At 39.0% G+C, this 19,596-nt stretch overlaps 1 protein-coding gene across 5 annotated transcripts in view; it reads right to left on the bottom strand.

Moving 5' to 3' along the window:
* The window catches only part of inpp4b (inositol polyphosphate-4-phosphatase type II B), a 195,220-nt gene that overhangs the window by 103,561 nt on the left and 72,063 nt on the right, over positions 1–19,596 (bottom strand). For all 5 annotated transcript variants that reach the window (XM_084715166.1, XM_084715167.1, XM_084715168.1 and 2 more), the window contains one exon: positions 17,721–17,800. In XM_084715166.1, coding sequence (XP_084571292.1) covers positions 17,721–17,800 — 80 coding nt within the window. The remainder of the gene's footprint in view (positions 1–17,720; positions 17,801–19,596) is intronic.

Below are 19,596 nucleotides of genomic sequence, written 5' to 3'. Positions count from 1 at the left end.
TATGAGGCATGTTAAATAATTAACAATCTTTTAGATGAAGTGGAGTATATCAGTTAAATCGAGCAAAATGTTAATGGAGTCTTGCAGGCGGTAAGGCAGGCTGTCACTGTAGTCCAGCTCCAGAACAGTGGGCTTATTCTGGGCACAATGATTTGGCGTCATGTAATTGTTATGTGACTGTTACCTGGGTCTTGCCTAGATGGGAACAATAGATTTGTGAAGCTCAAGAGATTTGTACACATTGCATCTTCATTGTGATTAAGATCTGATCATTAAGACTGAGATCATTGGGATCTGCTTAGGTTTAGGGATAAAAAAAAAACACATGGTTAGGGTAACGGATCAACATTGCTAGATCTTTCGCAGGTCTGGAGCAAAAAGAAAGTGGAAAGATGGAAAAGGATTGTGTCAGGGTGATTTCTGTCAAGGTCTTGAGAGACCTAACATAACTAAGCTTTAAGAAATAGTAAGTCCAGTTGTCGCTCTCAGGGGATGAAGCTCTAACAAGCCCCTTTCTGGGTCCCACACAGCTTTGACTGGGGGATTGAAGAGATGCTACATGCAAACAACACTATGTCCATATACTGTATGTGTTAGAGAGGATGAAAGTGTGTGTGTGTGTGTGTGTGTGTGTGTGTGTGTGTGTGTGTGTGTGTGTGTGTGTGTGTGTGTGAGAGAAAGAGAGAGAGAGAGAGAGATCTGCAGCACAAGAGACGGAAAGTGAGAGCTACTGTTACTGGTGGTGGTGATTGCAGTGTAATGGAGCCTCACACTCGTGGAGCAGGACGTTAGCTGAATACAGGCTGATGATGATTGTGCCATTGAAATCTTCATTCCACAAATTTGATAAAAGCCCTAGACAAAATCTCAGTGCAGCCAATCGGTCCAGTTTTTTACCAAGCATCTTAAAGTGCATGTGTCACCTTTGGAAATTTGCTGAAAATAAAAAAAAAGCTATTAAATAAAAATAATACTAATAAATGATTTCTTTGACACAATCACAACTTAAGATCCACTTAGCCACCCCCCTTGACTTTTCAACTATATCACACAATGATTATCATCATCATTCTTAATTATTACAAGCTCTAGAGAAATCTAGCTGTGATACTTGAATTGTGATTATATCAAAAATTGCTATTTCCAAGGTCAAGAGTGAGTTTTCATGCTTAACTTTTAAAGTGACAGGAAGCAAAATTGAGGAATTTCATGGACAAAACTGAGCAAACAAATTATTTTATGGACACTTAAAGTTTACTTAAGTGCTGGGGACATATTGGGCCTACCACAGGTATGATTTCAATATCACAGGTGATCTGACCAAGGTTGCCCAAGCTCCATGGGCCAGTTGGTGTTTACAATTGGGGGATTTTATGATAATATCACTTTTTAGATTATAATGACTGGATGAGAGCATTATTTTGTCCAGGTTTCAGTACAGACCTGAAGTTCAGCTGCTATTCTCCATCTTTATTTGTCCCAGCAGAGTCCAGGTTTGTCTATGACCACTGAATTCAATTGTGACTTTCCAATGTAACTGTTATCAAAATGTTCATTTCTGTGTCGGAACAGGCACATTCGTTAATTCATGTTCTGGTGGGATCTGTGGAGTTGCTTAGCGACACAACTCTAATTGTGGTTTACCACTTGCTGAGCATATTGTCCACTGTATCAACACAGTTATTTGGTATGCGCTCCTTTCAAACCATCAATAATAACAAGTCTGTCTAGTCTTTAACTATTTTCACTACTTTACTGACTTTCATACATATGAATGATCTATAGTGATCCTTCCACAGAAACAACATCTCGGAGAACATTAGATGAAAAGCCATTCATTAGATAAAAGGCCATGCTATTATTTTTATCAAAATAGATTATCCTCTGTACTATGGCCATTTTAGGACACTGTACACTCAGCTCGTCAGGCTCTGCCCTATGTTCATCAGTGTACGCTGTATTTCGTCAGCCCTGCAGGAACTGTCCAGACTGCCAGCCCAGTTCCATTTTTTGGTAGATCTAGATTATATCAAGACTTATTTTAGAAAGTCTGGATGCCAAAAACCAGATGCACTGCCATTCTAGCAGATTGGATCTTAGCTATATTTAGAGATGATTTGAAATGCAATTACAATAAGATTTCCACAAATGCATCTCAGTCCGGATACTCTGGCCCCTCCATCAGATTTCAAAGTATTCTTTGTGTCACTTGATACATGACACAACAATAATAAAAAAAATCTAGTAAGTAACAGAAGAGCAACAGAGTGGCTCAGCAGAATCCATGCCACGATCCATACTGCTACTAGCAGCATGGATCCCATATAAATCGTTTGGTGATGTGTGATGATGACACCCAAATCAAATCTGATCACTTGCAAATAACAGTGTGGACAGTCTGTCTGAAAAAAAAATCTGATTTGAGAAACAAATCTGATTTGCCTGCAGTCTGAACAAAGCCTTCAGAGTCAACTACAGTAGCTTGTGAGCCTGTGCACAAGTTTGAATAAAATCCTTTTTAGCCATTCTGCTGTAGATAACAGATGCTTTTCCCTTTTGCTTTAGAGAGCTAAACAGACACTGGCCCAAGAGGATGCTGAAGATATAGATAATAACATCAATATTAATACTACTACTACTACATTTACTGTACATGCAAAAAACATACAGACATACATATACATTTATATACACAGACATGCAAAAAGATAAAAAAAAAAAAAAGAAGAAGAAAGATTTAAAAAGAACAAAGAGCTCATGACTACAGAAATGAAGTCCTGTCAATAAAGAGAAGTTTTCAGACAAGATTTAAATTCAGCAACAGAGTCAGATGATCTGAGTGGAAGACTATTCCAGAGATGAGGAGCCAGCGCTGCAAAGGCTCGATCACCCTTTGTTTTTAACCTGGACTCAGAAAATCGTTAAAAGATCCAGACTAGCAGACCTGAGCGGCCTGTTTGGACAGTACGGTCTGAGGAGCTTAGTTATATACTCTGGAGCCAGCTCATTCAAAGTCTTGCATGTAATTAAAAGCACTTTAAAATGGATTCTGAATGGCATGGGAAGCCAGTGCAGTGAAGCTAAAATTGGTATGATGTGATTGAAATGCCATGTTTTAGTTAAAAGTCTGAGTTTTGTACAATTTGGAGCTGTTCATAGTTTGATGGTTCAGTGTTCCGTATTTGACTTTTTATCTCATTTTACAGAACATGTTCCAGTTTAAGGCTTGTGAAAGTCTTGTGTAAAAGTGCTATAAAAGTTTTTTTTTACAGTCACACAAACATGATGGGGAGAGAACTGATACAAAATACTGAATATGCAGTGATCAGATTGAGATTGTAACAATCTGGAGTCTAAGGCTAAAGCTCTCTAACTGAGTCAAAGTCACATTACAAAACACAATAAGAAAGGTCAGCCATAACTCCTCTATCAAAACTGGCCTTTCAAATCAGGTTATGGCAGGCAGCACAGAGCTCTTTTCTCCCTCTCAGTGAATGAAAGGGATTTAAGAGCTGTGCTGATACAGGTCATTGGTATAGACAAGGCAGGTAGTTAACATTCTGCATGGGCTCCCTCTCAGGCTGTTAAAAAGACATCGAGATCGGGTTCTGCAGAGTTATGAGTCTTCCTGAAAGATATCGCTTCAGACTAACATGGAGCAGTATAGGAATGTGAACTTTATGCAAATAGTGGAGTGTATGTACACTGTAATAAATATAGAACCTCTGTGCTTCTTCCTTTCCTGGACACGAAAAGAGAAGTGCAAAGAAGCCAAAACTTTAGGCAGGAAATGTGTTTTTTCTTTACTGTTGAGTAGTTATCTCTCCCCCTCAGCTTCTTTCCCTAAAGTAAAAGAACATAGTCTAGGCACATAAATAAGACACAATACACGGTGCAGTCTACTATTTCTGGACTAAGGCAACAAGATAAATATTTGACCTTGACCTAAAATGAATGTAGTCTTGATTTGGTCTGTGCAAAGACACAGTCAGCCTTCATTACAAAAACATGAAGGTTATTTAATGGAGGATTTGGCCACACATCTACCAGCACCCGAGGTGTGTGTGTTGTGCGTTTCTGAATATGTGAATGTGTATGCCCATGCGTGCAAGTGTCTGAAACAACAAATTTATGCACGCATCCCAGTTCTTTTCGCTTGCACACACTGAGTGACCAGACCTTAGTGACCATTTATGTAAATGCGGGTGAAACAAAATAATAGAAATGCACCCAAGAAGCATATCCCTGCAGTGCAGCCTAACTCACAGTTTACTCCAAACAGTGTCAACATTATGAGTCAACATGAGCTTCTTGTTATGCTAATGGAGAATACATGTCACAGTGGATATGCAGCATGCATGATTGGACAAACACAAGTCCAACAGATGTGAGTTATTATTGTATGTTGAGATGTTCGGAACAGTAATGAGCTGGTGACTCTCGAGATTTGCCGAAGTTAGTGGAATCAGACACCAAAGCAAATACAAAGCAACAAAGCTTTGGCTATACATCTGTTCTGAAATAGTGAATCAGATTCACTTGTACGAAAAGACAGCTAGGGTATATGGGTAGGGTCCTTAATACAGTTAAAGGTATGAGAAAGGTGCAGCTCTCTAACCAATCAGAGAGCGTGTTACATCACATCGATAATTTGCATTGTTTAACCTTGTTTTACTGGTGAAAGGCCTGAGGTGTTACGGAAAAGCTGAAAGGGAAGGCTAAAGAGGAGATGCTAAACAACTACACAACAGCTAATATGAAACAGAAAAGTGGTGGGAAAATGGAGAGCAAACAGGAAAGAAAATTACCTTTTTAAATGCCTGATTAAAATCAGCCTTCTTAATGCAATTTGTCAATCCACTTATTTCTCTTTTTAAACCTTATTTTCAAACAGATTTTAATACATGTATTAATTAATTTATGTATTTTTATTTTTAATAATTTACTGTTTTATGTTGTTTTTGTAAATCTCCTTTTAAGTATTTATCGATGGATTAATATTTAATTGGAACATTTCTTTTATTATTCCTCTTTTCATTCAAATAATAAAGTAGTTTGTAAATTTAGTCTATTGAAAGAATAATACATTGATTCGTAAATGAATTCATTAATACCTATTTTATTACACAATTAGTTATTAATTATAAAATGCTGTGTTACTATTTCTGTGGGTGTATCAGAACATATGACACACCCACTCAGGTAAACATAATGATAAATACACTGATCCAGGCCTGTGTATGGTCAAGCACATTGTACATGGAGTAGTGTCTGTATTTCTTTTTTGATATTCTTCAAATTATGAAATATCTGAACTGTTTAACTTTATACTAACATGAAGCTAAAATGTTCTATGTACCCCCTAAATAATTAGGTTTAGAAGGAACTAACAGAGCAGCAAATTACTGAATAAATTACATATAAATAAATATTCAAATACATATATTTGAATATTTAAGGAAATTATTTGCCTACAAATGGATGATACACTAGATTATTGAGAATGATATAAAGACAGACAGGATATTATATATGACCTCACATTCTTAGAGTTGGAGCAAAAGGAAAGATTGCATTGCTCTCTGTTACACTGCCCCAGCAGGGCGTTCGAATGATGGAACACCACAATTTAATCTCAGGGCAAAAATAGAGGATGGCATAAAAAAAACAAAGAGAAACCTGTGAGACATGATTTTATACACCTACATGCTTTCCCTCTTCCTCCCTCCAGTTTGTCCTCATTATCAGCCTCTCATCATTTAGTGAGCTGTGCCCATAGCATGCTTCAGCACCACGTAGGGACAGATTTATTCATTTCTCTTCAACCTATATATGTTACTTTACAAAGAGTGGGGCCATAGGAATAATCTGATAAACAACTGACCCAGACTTATTTAATATGGATGTTAGGTTAACAGCTTTGTCCTGTGCTTCAGGTTATCCCTGATGTTGTTTATTGGAAATGAAATTACTCGTGGCAGGTAATTAAGGCGGCTTGTCAATGAAATATTTCCTTTTAACGCTCATTTTTTCCTTCAGAGTTGCATTTTGATTCCATGGTGCAGCACTGGCCGAGTTAGTTATTTTCATATTCTGCCCATGAGCCCTAAAGCCTGGGGGATCTCAAAGATTATGCAGAAGAACTGTGTGGAAAAGAGGCATTTTTAGTATTGAAGGAGGAAAAATGAGGAGGCCATATGTGCATTTATTTCAGCCCAACTGAGTCCCTTTCGCCCCTCTTTTACATACATATGTGGCATATGGTTGTGTGTTAGTATTACCATATGCACTGTATGTGGAGGAATTCTGTGTGTGTGCATGGTTATCCTTGCTTGCATGATTGCAAGGTTATGTGAGTGTAAACCATTTCCACCTGCATTAAATACATTTTATTTGACTATTCCTCTCTCTCTCTCTCTCACACACACACACACACACACACACACACACACACACATAAACGTGTTTCCGACAGTCCTTGCAATGTGCAAACTGCAGATAAAACATCCCCCAACAGCCATACACTCACATGCCTTGGCCTTAAGTGGCCTTTAGTATCCCGTAAGTGCTTCAGTACATATGTTACTCTATTCACTGCTACAGTGATAAATAAATGAATATATAAATGAAAACATTCAAACATTTAATAATTATCCTCTTTATTTAATTATTTTTTCCCAGACTAAATGTTCCTCTAGTTTAAACTGAGCAGCTAATGACTACACGGTGAAAAATGGCAACATATGCGTATGTGTGTGTGACTGTCACAAGGGAGCGAAGAAGAATCACTCCGCGGAGTAGTGTAATTAGCACGGCTTTACATTTGGCACAAATGCTGACATAAGTTGTTATTTACATTATATACTGGCTTTTCATGTCATGCTGCTTACAATATGGAAATCATTCATTTAGAATTCCCCTGGGATATGAAAGACACCCTTACCAAACACGCACAATATGGCCAGTGTCATGGATGCCCCAGAGTGTGGGCCATTCTAAAATGAACAACCTACACAGCTGGATTGGCCTGCCCTGTTTCGAACTCGCCATTATACTCATAAAAGAAAGTTGAGGATTATTAGTCATTTAAGACGACATGCGATGCAGCATGAGATGATGCATGAGAATTCCATATTTTTGAAACTTTATTCTCTCATTCTCATTAGGATCATCCACTAAAATAGTGCAGCTGACCAATGGAGGCTGGTCAGTGGGTTAAGGGACAAAATCAAAAATGTAGTTTTATGTGGATATACAGTTTATCTTCACGGTTTATATTGATGCTGAATTGACAAGAAGACAGTCAACACAGGACATGTTTTTTTTTTCTTGCCTTTTTGTTTTGCTTTTGTGTTATGTGTTTTTGTGGAATATAAAGAATTGTCAATATGTCATGTCATTTCTGAAAGGGAGTTCGGTGTGATATTTTCCCTGGAGAACGCACAGAGATTTAGTTTGATTCAATCTGCTAATGTTGTTCATTTTAAATGTTCTGTCACAAATTCAGATACACTAGTTTAACTGCTACAGAATGACAAGGTTGTCTGATGTTGACTGCGGTTAGTTATTGGTTTGATTAATAGTCTACAGTCTGATAATGTGTATTGATTAGCGACAGTGTATATAGTAATTATCAGCCAATTTTGCTAATACTGTTTTATTTTCATACAATGTAATTGTCACATAGTATTATTGCAGCATTTTGGCCTTGGTGTCCTACATTTGACTGAAATGCCCCAATAAATTTGTATTCATCAAAGGCCAAAGTGAAAAAAAAAAAAACTTAATTCCAAGCATAACCCCAACACTTATGCCTCTCTTTTAACTTAACCTAAAACCACGGAGGATGTAACAGAAACCAAGCCTTAACCCTACAGTGGTTTACAATGTGGAGACCAGCTCTTTATCCCCATAATGACTGTGTGAAAAGATTAATGTTGCCACGACATGATTAATACAAGTACACACAAACCCTTACACAGCCACACATACATACAAATTTTATTCAGTATAACTGGATCAGATAGTTGATCTTTAGGCTTTTAGTCAGGCTCTGATAAAATCAGTCACATGGGATACAGTGTAAGGGAGAGCTGTCTCTCTGTGGGTAAGTGTGAGAATTGGGACAGGGCGATAGTGAGGGCTCTGGGGTGGTAAAATGGAGTTATCATGATAGCAGGCTAAACTGTTACTGGTGAGACAGTAAAGAGAGGGTCTCTCCAATGGGAATGGATGAATAAGCCATGAAGTTGGTTAGCAGAGGCACTGGTCTGGGATAATGTAGCCTCGCCATGGTAAATCTCTGATGCACACACGTGCACACACACACACACACACACACACACACACACACACACACACACACACACACTAACACAAGCATACAAATTCATATCAAAATCAAATCTCAAACTGCGCTGTAGAACTGGGTCATAGAGTGCCTCTCCTACTGAGTGTATAAAGTTTTTGAGATAACAAGAAGAGCAAAAGGGAACTACAGTGTGAGAGACTGAGAGGGCAAGAGAACACAAAGCTTTCAGCAGGGCTGCAATAACAAAATGGAAACAGGAGAGCTTATCACTAACATGGCAAACACATGCTAATACTGTTTATTCTTCATGTGCAGCTGTATACACTTCATTTACTACATTTTCACAGCACCCATTGTCACATGTAGACAACACTATTCTCTTCTGTGGTGAGGTGAAGGAGGCTCACCTCCCTTTTTGGAGATAATAATCTTTCCTCCCATGTGTATACATAACATGCATTATTGAGAGACCTCTGCAGTGCTGACATCCTTCCAGCTCCTGTAGCACGCTGGTTGTGTTGCTCGTCGCGGGTCCCCATTTAAACCATGCTAGATTTAGAATGTGCGTGCCTGCAAAGAAAGCCAAAGTCTACACTGGAGGGAAAAACAGGTACAACCCCTTCTCAAGTTATTCAGCGGAAAAAAAAAAAGTCTACAGAGTTGGTGGAGAGGCAGGATCAAAATGGATGTAAACAAATGGATTTCTCACTTGAGTTTGAAACAAAACGCAACAAAATCCAGAACAAATGACAATTCATGAATAAACCAAAAGTAAAGAGCAGTTAAATCACTTTTTCGACTGCTACTGCTGTTATGCTTAAATCCCTAAGACCCTATTAGTCAGCATGACGCTACAGTAAATACCACAGATTATGTAGTGTATGCATCTACGTTTGCAACCAGCAGACAATTAACAACCCAATTATGATAGTGGTTAGTTACTGCATTGTAAACAAACACTTCTGACTTAGTATGGCTGTGTGATACATCACTCAGCCAAGATTATGGGAGCATTTCTAAGATACAGTAGCTCCTTCATTCTGTGTGAGTAATGGCCACGAGGGAATAAGGCAGGGAGTCCAAGTCCATATAACACACGACCAAAGAAAAGATTTACTACATGCTCTGTGCAGGTACCGACGCAAAGGCAGCATGGAGGTCACCGTTCACAGTCCTGTAACGTGACAGCATGTTTAGTATGGTTAACTGTTAGTGCACATATTGAGAGTATGTGTTTTGTTATAGAAAAGAATCAAGTTTTATTGTCAGCTACACTGTACATGTACAGTATAACATATAGTGAAATGTGTTCTTTGCATTCAACCCATCGTAAGTACTGGGAGCAGTAGGCAGCCGCTGTGCAGCACCCAGGGACTAACTCCAGTTGTAAGCCAGCACCTTGGTGAAGGGCACTGGCAGGAGAATTAACCTAACATACATGTTTTGTTTTTCCCCAGAGGAAACCCATGCAAACACAGGGAGAACATGGAAACACCACACACCAACCCAGGATCTTCTTGCTGTGAGGTGTTACCTGAGCCACAGCAACACAGGACTACAGACAGAGCTACAAATGAGAAAATGGGTTTCTCGTAGTAATAACCAGTGTCTCTCAGCTCTTCAGGGTGTTTTAGCCTCTTTCAGCTCATTGTGCTGGTTTTGCAACTAAGGGTGTTTTCACATCAGGTATGATTGCTCTGTACTATGGCTGGGTACAGTTATCCTCTTTCCCCACTCCCCCGCCAGTCACCTTTCACATTAGTGATGTTGTTTTGTATGAGTACGCTTGCACCTTCACCTACAGAACATTTGTTTTTGTTGCTGCTATGATGTAGAAAAGCCTGCCAAGACTTTCAATAATCAAGACCAACAGGGTTTGGAGGGAAGAAGATGGGTTTGAGCAAGATTCTCATAGTGTCTGAATAACAACATTTAATATCAGAATAGGTGAAAACTCTTCATTGAACGAAATAACATAATGTGCTACTGTGTCTCTAATTAGCCATAAGTTAATTGTTCATATTTTAATAAAATAATAATACAAATAAAACAATTAAAACTGCTAATTATTAAATAATATTTAATCAAATTATATCCCAACCACTGCACGACAAGTTCCTTCATGGTATACTGACTACCCACATTTTGATAACAGCCTATGTCTCTCTTGTAAAATACATTTCAGTGAAATCCAGTGAAATTTACCATAGACAGAAACACTGATAGTGTAAGTGTGAGGTAGATGAGATGGGGGTGAGGACTGCGAGAAGGTTTCAGAGCAACAGAGAAACAGAGCGTCCCCATAACCATAGTAACTCACACACTGCCTACCTGAGCAGCACGTCTGCATTGCGGACCCTCAGTTTTCATTTCAGTGCAGGTTACTGGGGCTGCATGATTAATCGTAATGGCAATCAAATCACAATATGGCCAAGTGCAAAATCCAAATTGCAGAACCAGAACCAACTTATTGTATCATATATCGCAATTTCAGTCAAAATAATTGCAATATGACTTTACAAAATCATACAGCCCTACATTATCATCCATGTATAGTTAGAGAAGCCACACAGCCTATGTGAGCAGCACTTCTCTGGCGCGGCTGCAGCGAGTTCATCTACAGATCAGTTCTTGGTAATAAACAGCAAAAATGAACTGCTGATAGTCACATCAACAACATAACCGCAACATGACACATTTCACTACAGTTTCAATGTCTGTATCAGTAGAACATGTCACAGACATGAAAAATCAGTTGAGGGGAAACCCTGAAACAGCACCTGTGCAGAGTTGCTGCTCTCATCATATGTGCAGCTGAAAGAGGTGATAAACCCAGAGCATGTGCAGCGTAGTGAAACGTGGTATAAGATCATCAATAATGGTGGACTACATTTGTAGATCGAGTGGTAGTTTTCACATTCAAGTTGATATTATGCCTATATAAACAGCCTAATCTACCTATCACCTGGTAGCACGACCTGTCCCTGTGTCTTTCTTCCTTTGGATCCACATACACTGACACATGTACATGTCCTGACATGCATGTCCTCTCTGGAATCCAAAGGACGGAAATCAGTCATAGTGCCGGAGAAATCCGTTGGGTGAACAGAAACATGACTTCAAATGAATGCCAGTGCTGCACTGTAAGGTATGGATGTGTAAATAGACAACTGTTTGCTTACATTATTCACCTAACTGTATACGGTGCTATGTTCACAATTTGTTCTGCAGCGGCTAAATTAATACTGCTAATAATTTTCTAGTGTACACATGTATTACAGAAAATGCCACAGAAATAGACACATACTCTACATCCTAAAACAATAATAAATTGTTATATATTCTTTCTCTTCTGAAATATGTCACCCCTTGAGTCAGCTTGCACTCTCTGGACGAGACAATTTGAGTCAGCTAGTCTTCAGAGGCTTCACTAATCCCAATTGAGTTTGAACAATATAAATACATGTATTAAGTACATATATTAAACATTTAAAGGCTACATAAAATCTAAACAATATAAACAATAATTATCTAATATTAAAATCACAGTCACACATGTTACACAATGCTGCTATTACAACCATGTTACACCAGACATGCTGCTGTGAAGTGGATGTGTCTGAGTTGTCGGAGGCATGGCCTGAGGCAGGAGAACACTGGGGGCACGCCGCTCTGATGCAAGTATATCTTCAAAACACAAATGTTTATACATGCAGCCATGTATACACACTGGCATACAGATGTAGATATTCTAGATATCATGCTAACTTTCTAAAACCTGACCTCACACAACACAGTGACCTTTCAGATCATGTCAGTACTGAGTATTTCTCTATTCAGAATATAGATATTTTCAGACAAGTGACGGATTATTTCTCTTCAATTTGGTTTAAATTCATTCCCATCTTTACTAACAAATTCAAAAAGGCTACAGCCTTTGAATATGACATTCAACATGTAGTTTTTGTCAGGCAAACTGGAGCTGACTTTGTGTGCTGATCAAACAAATCATCAATAATTCTCTTTAAATCAGAAGTCTGCTCTTTGATTAATGAAGGTCCAGACTTCAAAGAGACAACTCAATTCTCCAGCATTTCTTTTTTGCTGTTGTGAGCTTGTGTCCATGCTTTGCGGAGACTTGAGCGCTGCTTCTGTTTGTATGCTGCTGAGTGTGAACACCTCGCTGTGCTCTTTGGTCATGCGAGAGCTGCAGTGAGGTAAGGGTTTCTCATCACCACTTCAATAGCTGCTGGTGCCTACAAAAGACACGGATCTGCATGAGGGCTGGATCCATGTATCATCCACCACTCCCACTCATTCGAGGCGACACCGTCAGGAACCTTCAAAAAAAGTGACCCAAATCAAACCGGTCGTGCCTTACAGGAAACAAAAACAATCCGTGACAAACATCCCAACCAGCCACACATGAAAGTGAGCGTGAGACCTGAGAGAGGAGCAGGAATGCAAAGAGAATTCAGGGGAATAAGGAATGAGCTTTGAGGTGGACAGCCCTGCAGCAGAATGAACTTTACTGAAGGGCCAAAGTAAAAGCAAAAGTCACATACACACACCGGCGCTGGTCAAATACCAATTTCCTCTCTACATATGCTCAGCAGCAATGTAAATCTCAAGCTTATGAAGAGAAGTTGGTCAAAGTCATATTGGTTTTGAGATTCACTGAAGGGAATCAATCCTTGCCTCGTGGAGATAAAGTGGTCCCACTTTCCCTCTGCTGCGCCAAGTCAACTCAAATTAACTGACTTTCTGCAATAACTAACCAAGCGGGGATTAGAGCATTGTATTAAAATGAAGCATCTGTTCCTTAACGGGCAGAATGAATTCCACTCCTGTCCATGTCAGGGCTGCAGCATCCGAGCTGCTTGGCCAGCAGAACTAATTTGAACTGTGAATCATAGGCTCATCCACAGGTCAAACAGCCCAGAATGAATCATACATGCTCATGAAAAGCTGCTCATCTCTGAAATGTTTTCTCACTGGATGAACCAACAAGCAAACAGCATATCGAATCAAGACAATTTCCTCTGTGTGTCTGTATGTGTTACACATGCATCGCTGGCTGTGCAGTGTAACACATTCAAGCTCCAACACCACACACAGCAACAGCTCTTCGGGCGATTAAAACTGTGTGCGTCTGTTTGTGTAGAGAGGGTTTTAAATATGGTACCTGTCGTTATTTAACACGGTACAGGTTCCTCCCTTTGTTTCTTTAAACTGTAATGCTTGAATAATCTTTTGGAGTTAAACAACATCAGAGCTTTGTACTACAAAGTCATGTTATATGCTTTTTTTAGTCTTCGCATCTCACCTAAAAACCTACAGTAAGGGGCTTTCCAAATTTTTTCTAACACTTTTTAATAAACCATAAAGCAGACCTGCTACCCTTTTGGTTTATGACTCTTCAAAACCCCTACTTGTAACCGCTCAACGCTGGTTACCTACTAAAGTAGTTGTGACCAGTGGACCAGTGCTTCCTTCCTTACTTATTTTATTGAAATAATTTAAAGGCTCGAAAAGGTCAAATTAAAAGCAAAGATTAGAGCAAAGTTTGCTTTGTAAGGCAGAAATGAGACTATTGATGTCCTTCGTCTCACTGTACAGTAGAAAGTTGTAGTTTGGGATGACCACAGATCATCCTCGGGATGCCTTTGGGACAAAAGGGGTTTTTGTATAACAATCACTTTGCAAATGACAAATTGACTACAACAGAGTGTGTCCTCTCATGCTGTAGTTACCATCACTGGCTGGCTACCTGGCTTAAGACCAATGAAAAATCCTAAGATTCAGAAATGTTCCTGTGGTACCAGTCCATCAACAGCCAAATTTAAATGGATGTTTTTTATTAGTCATCATATTGAAACAGTCTGCTCCCCTGGCAGTGTATGAGTTACAGTAAATACATGTATCAAAGTACTTCAGCAGAGTACAGGTTGGAGGTGAGTTTAGAGTAACAGACACTTTACATCAGTACAGTTTACTGAACCTATGTCAAAGATGAAACTAACTGATACATTTACTCACAGTACACAGCTGAGGTACTTTTTGATTACAAAAAGTGTTGATTACAAAGTGCTTTACATAAATTAATGTAAAACAATGAGAATTATTATTTATTACTAACAAATATAACTAATAATAAAGCATATAAACAACAATATTTGGGATGGTTAAATTTGTTTTCTGGGCTGTTCAGGGAGAGTGATGGAAAAAAAAGTTAGTCTTAGAGCCTTGTGCCCTGTTGCATTTTGTGACCCTTACAGTTTATCTTGAGACTACTTTTAGGAGTTCTGACCCCATGTTGGGAATTGCTGACCTAAAAAATGTTGCTGACATGAAGCATTTAGTATGTGTAGCGGGAAAGAATGACAGTAATAGTGATAAAAACAGCATAGCAACAGAAACCTCTGAATACTGATGCAAACTGTTGACATTTTAGAGAACGGATTTTTTTCCCGTTATTAAGCCTTGTGGCAGCATTGTAAGTATCATGGGAGGGCTTGACGTTATCCTCAGGAATAAAAAAAAAATATGCTACCAAACAACAAAAGGAACCAGAAACATAACAGTGCAGTGTCCCTGCAGGGGAGGAAAATGACAAGACCAACACCTGCACGAATGTGTGCATGCAGACAAACAAATGTGCAAACCCACGGAAGAGGGGGCCTGTAATCTATGTTCACACTGCAGCTCATATAGTCAATCGTGCAAGATACAATTATACCCAGTGACCTGGTACACCTACAGGAAATGAAAAGCATAACAAAAGAGAGGACAAAAGAGAAGAAAAAAGAGGGAGGATTGCCAAAGGGGCATATTTTCAGACACAACTATGAGTGTGAAGGAAAAAGGAAATTCAGTTTGACAATACAAACAGGACAGACAGACACACTTGCTTCTTAACAGTTTGCAGGTGGAAGAAAAGCAGCCTGACCACTGGATCACAGTGCAGTACTTCCATATAAAACCATAAGGAGTGCTTAATTTTATTCTGATGACCACAAACACGAGTTTTGAAAGGGGTTTGAAATTACTGTCCAAATCAAGACCGGATAAACAGGTATTAGTATTTCCTCAAACACAGACACTAGCAAATGATCTCATGCAACACTTACTAGCATACACAACATTTATGGCCTACTGCCATGTAGAATCATGTCCCTGGTCACCACAGTTACCCATCTGACCTTCATCCTTTAATACGGTTCCTCAGTCAAGAATATCATGTGTGATTACTGTGTCTGTGACAAAGCTATCCTTTTGGATCACATGCACCTACATAAAAATAACCCTGGATCACAGTCAGTGGAGCCCAGACATACAAACTGAAGTGTTTTCTTTGCATCCTTTATATCACAACATACCAGATGATGAAATACATGTTACAATGCTGTTTTGTTGAGCAACACTGAATTGAGAAATGCTTTATGAATCAGCTTAAAATGTATCAGTTGCAGCTGGCCAATTAACAGCAAAGTGTTTCACTGCCTCCGCTGGTTGGCAGATTAAAATCTGTTTCAAGTCTGACCACACCCGACATCAATGATAGGCGTGGTTGATGGTAAGAAGTATTATTTGTTGCACCTTTAATCATATCCAACAATGATGCCACAGGGTCCTGGCCCACACCTGCATATCACTGCAGCAAGTTGAAAAGGTAAATTGCAGGAGGTCAGCAAAAGCAAGATTTCCAGGTGGTATTTCGTAGAGATGCCACAGTGAGGAAATTTTCCCACCAGTTAAGAGACTTTTGACCCTTGTGTTAAAATTTACAACAGACATTTTATAGTATAAAATATAAACAATATTAGTAACTTAACCCTTATTTTGATCTTTAGATCTCCCTTTACTTTGAACAAAACAAATGACTGAAAGGTTGGTTCATTATTAAGTTTTAAGTTGCTGCGCCTAATAAACATCCCCCACTCTGATTCCAGCAACTGTAACTGAGATCTACTGTAGAAACATGGCGGTGCAACATGGCAACCTCTGCTGAAGACGTCCCACACCTGCTGTAGGTATGAACAGTTCATTCTAAGATAATGAAAACACAATGGGTCTTATTTTAAGGTGACTGCACACTAATTAAAACATAGTTATAAATACTATCATCAATACAATTCTGCCATATTCTGCTAATAGATCATGGTGAATCTTACACACTGGTGATTTAAGTTTTTTTTTTAAGTCTTTAAACTCAAATAATTAACTAACACAATTAGATGACTGAAGAAAAAAAACCCACAAAGTTATGTCAAAGTTAAGTTATGTTGTTTTCAATTGGTTATATGAAGGTAATAAATGAGTATGAGTCAAGTATCTTAATTTTTCTGTGTAGGTGTGTAGTTGATGAACACCTAATTTGAACGGAACTAATGACTTTACATTCCTGACTAAACCTACACTATTGGCTCCATTTAGAGTGACAGAAAGAACACAGTCAATTACGAAAGGTATTCAAACAATTATCAAACACTCATTTTCCACCAGCTCATGAATTGTATTTGTCACTCTTTTGACAGAAAATCTTTCCGCCAAAAATCCCTCTACTGCTGTGTGTTAAATAACTAAATCTAACAGCAAAATACCATTTCATGCTCATCGAGTCTTGGTAGTCATTTATTTATAGGCCTGCATCAAACCTATTCACAATCATGCCGAGTCCCTCATAAGATGGATACACCATTAATCATGTTCAGGAGTATGGCTTATCTGTTGTTTGTGACTGACCCTCCAAAAGGCAAAAAAAAACAATCTTCTTTGTGACAAAATTATTGATCATATCCTTGTAGTCCTGTCTTTAAGGATGGTTGCGCTCTAAGTGTCCTTTAAATTTGTGCTTATTATTTTGTCTGTTGGTGGCTTTTATCAAGTATCTGAGATACTTAAGCTTGAATGACTTGAAGAGCAGAGGGTGCATCCATGCTCTTGATCAGCATTAAAAAATGTTTTCCTTGATTTATCACTCTATGATGGTCAGTCTTTGGCTGAATGTGTGCCTCAAAATATACAAGAATGTCCTTTAAAAATATATTGTTTAGCGCCAAAGACACAGGTATTCCTTTTTCTTCCATTCATTACACCAGAAAAAAAACTCATTCCCACTCCCATTTACCAAAAAAAACAAAAAACAGATCAGAGTACTGTATTCCCACCCTCAAACACAACATCTCTGAAACTAACAACCCTGGCAGCTACAGCAACGTTCCTGAAGCTGCTGTTGCAACATCTGTGTGAAGGTTTCTTTTCCCACCTCATCTCAGTTTGATGTTTAAGTTGGTCTGTCAGTTCTTGTGTACAGAGGCCTAATCTTTGGACTCTAAAGACAGAATTTTATTTAGCCTGGAGGAACGTGGAGAGCAATGAACAGAGCATGACAGAAACATGCACTTACCTGAGACTCAAGGTCAGGCATTCATCTTTAGCCCTCAGCAGATCGCCAACTGAAAATGTGGCACTACCCAGGAAGCTGCTCTGTAGAAGTGAACAGAGGAGAAAAATATAGCCGGTTAACACAAGGCGAAGTAACTCAAGAGCAAGTAGAGAGCTGGAAAAACAATAAAAGAACTACAGAACACCTCTTTTCTTCTTCTGAGCGCACCACAGAGGTGTTACAAGCAGGTAAGCATCACACATAATCTGTCAGATATTACTTTGAGTCCTCTGATCTAAAAAAAGTAAAAATGTGTAATCTTGTTGACACGAGGCGCGGGGACACAATCCCCTCTCATTTTCTGCCTCTCTTTCACCCTCTGTCTCCCCTTTCCCACTGCTCTGACAACATGTGTTTGCTGCAGGCATGATGTGAACAGGGGGTGTCAGCACACGAGAACTGGGTCATGGAGAGTGAGGTAGGGGACGAGCCCATCAATAACGAAGAGAGATGATCCACATTCGTAGAAAACACACACACACACACTCACACACTCTGTCATGGGCAGGCCAAGATGCAGGCACATCCACACACACACACACACACACAGAAAAGTCCTGCACCTGCGAGTAACACCACCACCATGCTAGCCTGTGCTGCAGGACGGAAAGGCTGAGAGCGTGCCAAGGACACAGGCTGCGCCGAACAAAGCTAAAACACAGTGTAGGTAATTAACAACAGGTACAAAGGTGAGTCCACATATTTCATTGTACTGGGGACAAAGAAGATCTTAATTAAAGTATTTGCAGCCTGTTCACACTCCTCTCTGAAATACCGAGATGCGACAGTATAATTTCTAGCCCTTTCATCTACCAAACTGAAGTGTCCTTTTTTTTTATTTCTAGGCTTTTATAATAGTGACAATACGAAACAAGACAATTCGTCAGTCTTGCCCCAGTCTTGCTTTAGATAGCTGTCAAAGGCTGTACCTTGTCTCTGAAGATGACAACAGGATTGTGTCCGTTTTTGAAATGAATGCAAATGAGCTCCAGGTATTGTAAGCAAACACCAGAGATCTTACACACACTCAGTAGAGTTTTACTCTCCTCCCCCACCAAGGAGACGGCAGCTTGTGCAAATGAGATGCACCAACCCAATACGCCAGAGTAGTATTGGTCCTTATGGTTACCTCATCGAGCAGACTGATTATCAGTCATGATTAGTGCTGCAACTAACAGTTACTGTATTTTTGAGTTGTGTACTTACATTATCACAAATGTTTCCATCTATGGTCAAAAACAGGGAGATCTGTAACTTATTCAGCAGTGTTTCCTAATATCACTAGTTGCTATAACTTAACACAGGATATATCAGATATGTCAGAGTGTGAGGGAGGAAGTCGGAAAATGTGACAAAACATAACATGAATAAAACTCAATATATCACCTCGTCTGTGAATATAATTTCTGTCTGAGTCATGTCAGATAAATTTTCTTCTGCTATGGTGGTTATTTAACAATAAAGGAAACAACTCCAGTGATCCCACACTATTTCAATGTCATCAAACTATGTCTTTTGTTACTGTTTTAATAAGAGAAATATCCCTGGCGGCAGAACATATATTACGTTTTGTCATGAAACTCCCTTTATAATTTCCTAGAGCCCCACACGGTGTCTAAAAATTCCTTGTTTAATCAGATTATCAATCCAAACCCAAACATATTCAGCCTACTATCAACTATGACCACAAAGTCAGCAAATCTTATCTGAGAAGCTGAGGTAAAAAAGCTGAATATGAAGGAAAGCTGTTTTTTGTAAAAGCACAAGAAAGACAGCTGATTGTTGAGTTTCTTTTGCAGGTCATCAAATACCAAAATTTGGGTTGGTAAAGCATCCT

This window comes from Lutjanus erythropterus, chromosome 3 (genome assembly GCF_056507025.1).
Source record: "Lutjanus erythropterus isolate fLutEry1 chromosome 3, fLutEry1.hap2, whole genome shotgun sequence".
NCBI classification, from domain to species: Eukaryota; Metazoa; Chordata; class Actinopteri; order Lutjaniformes; family Lutjanidae; genus Lutjanus; species Lutjanus erythropterus.
The sequence above is the reverse complement of the archived record's forward strand: the minus strand, read 5'-3'. Positions and strand labels throughout refer to the sequence as shown.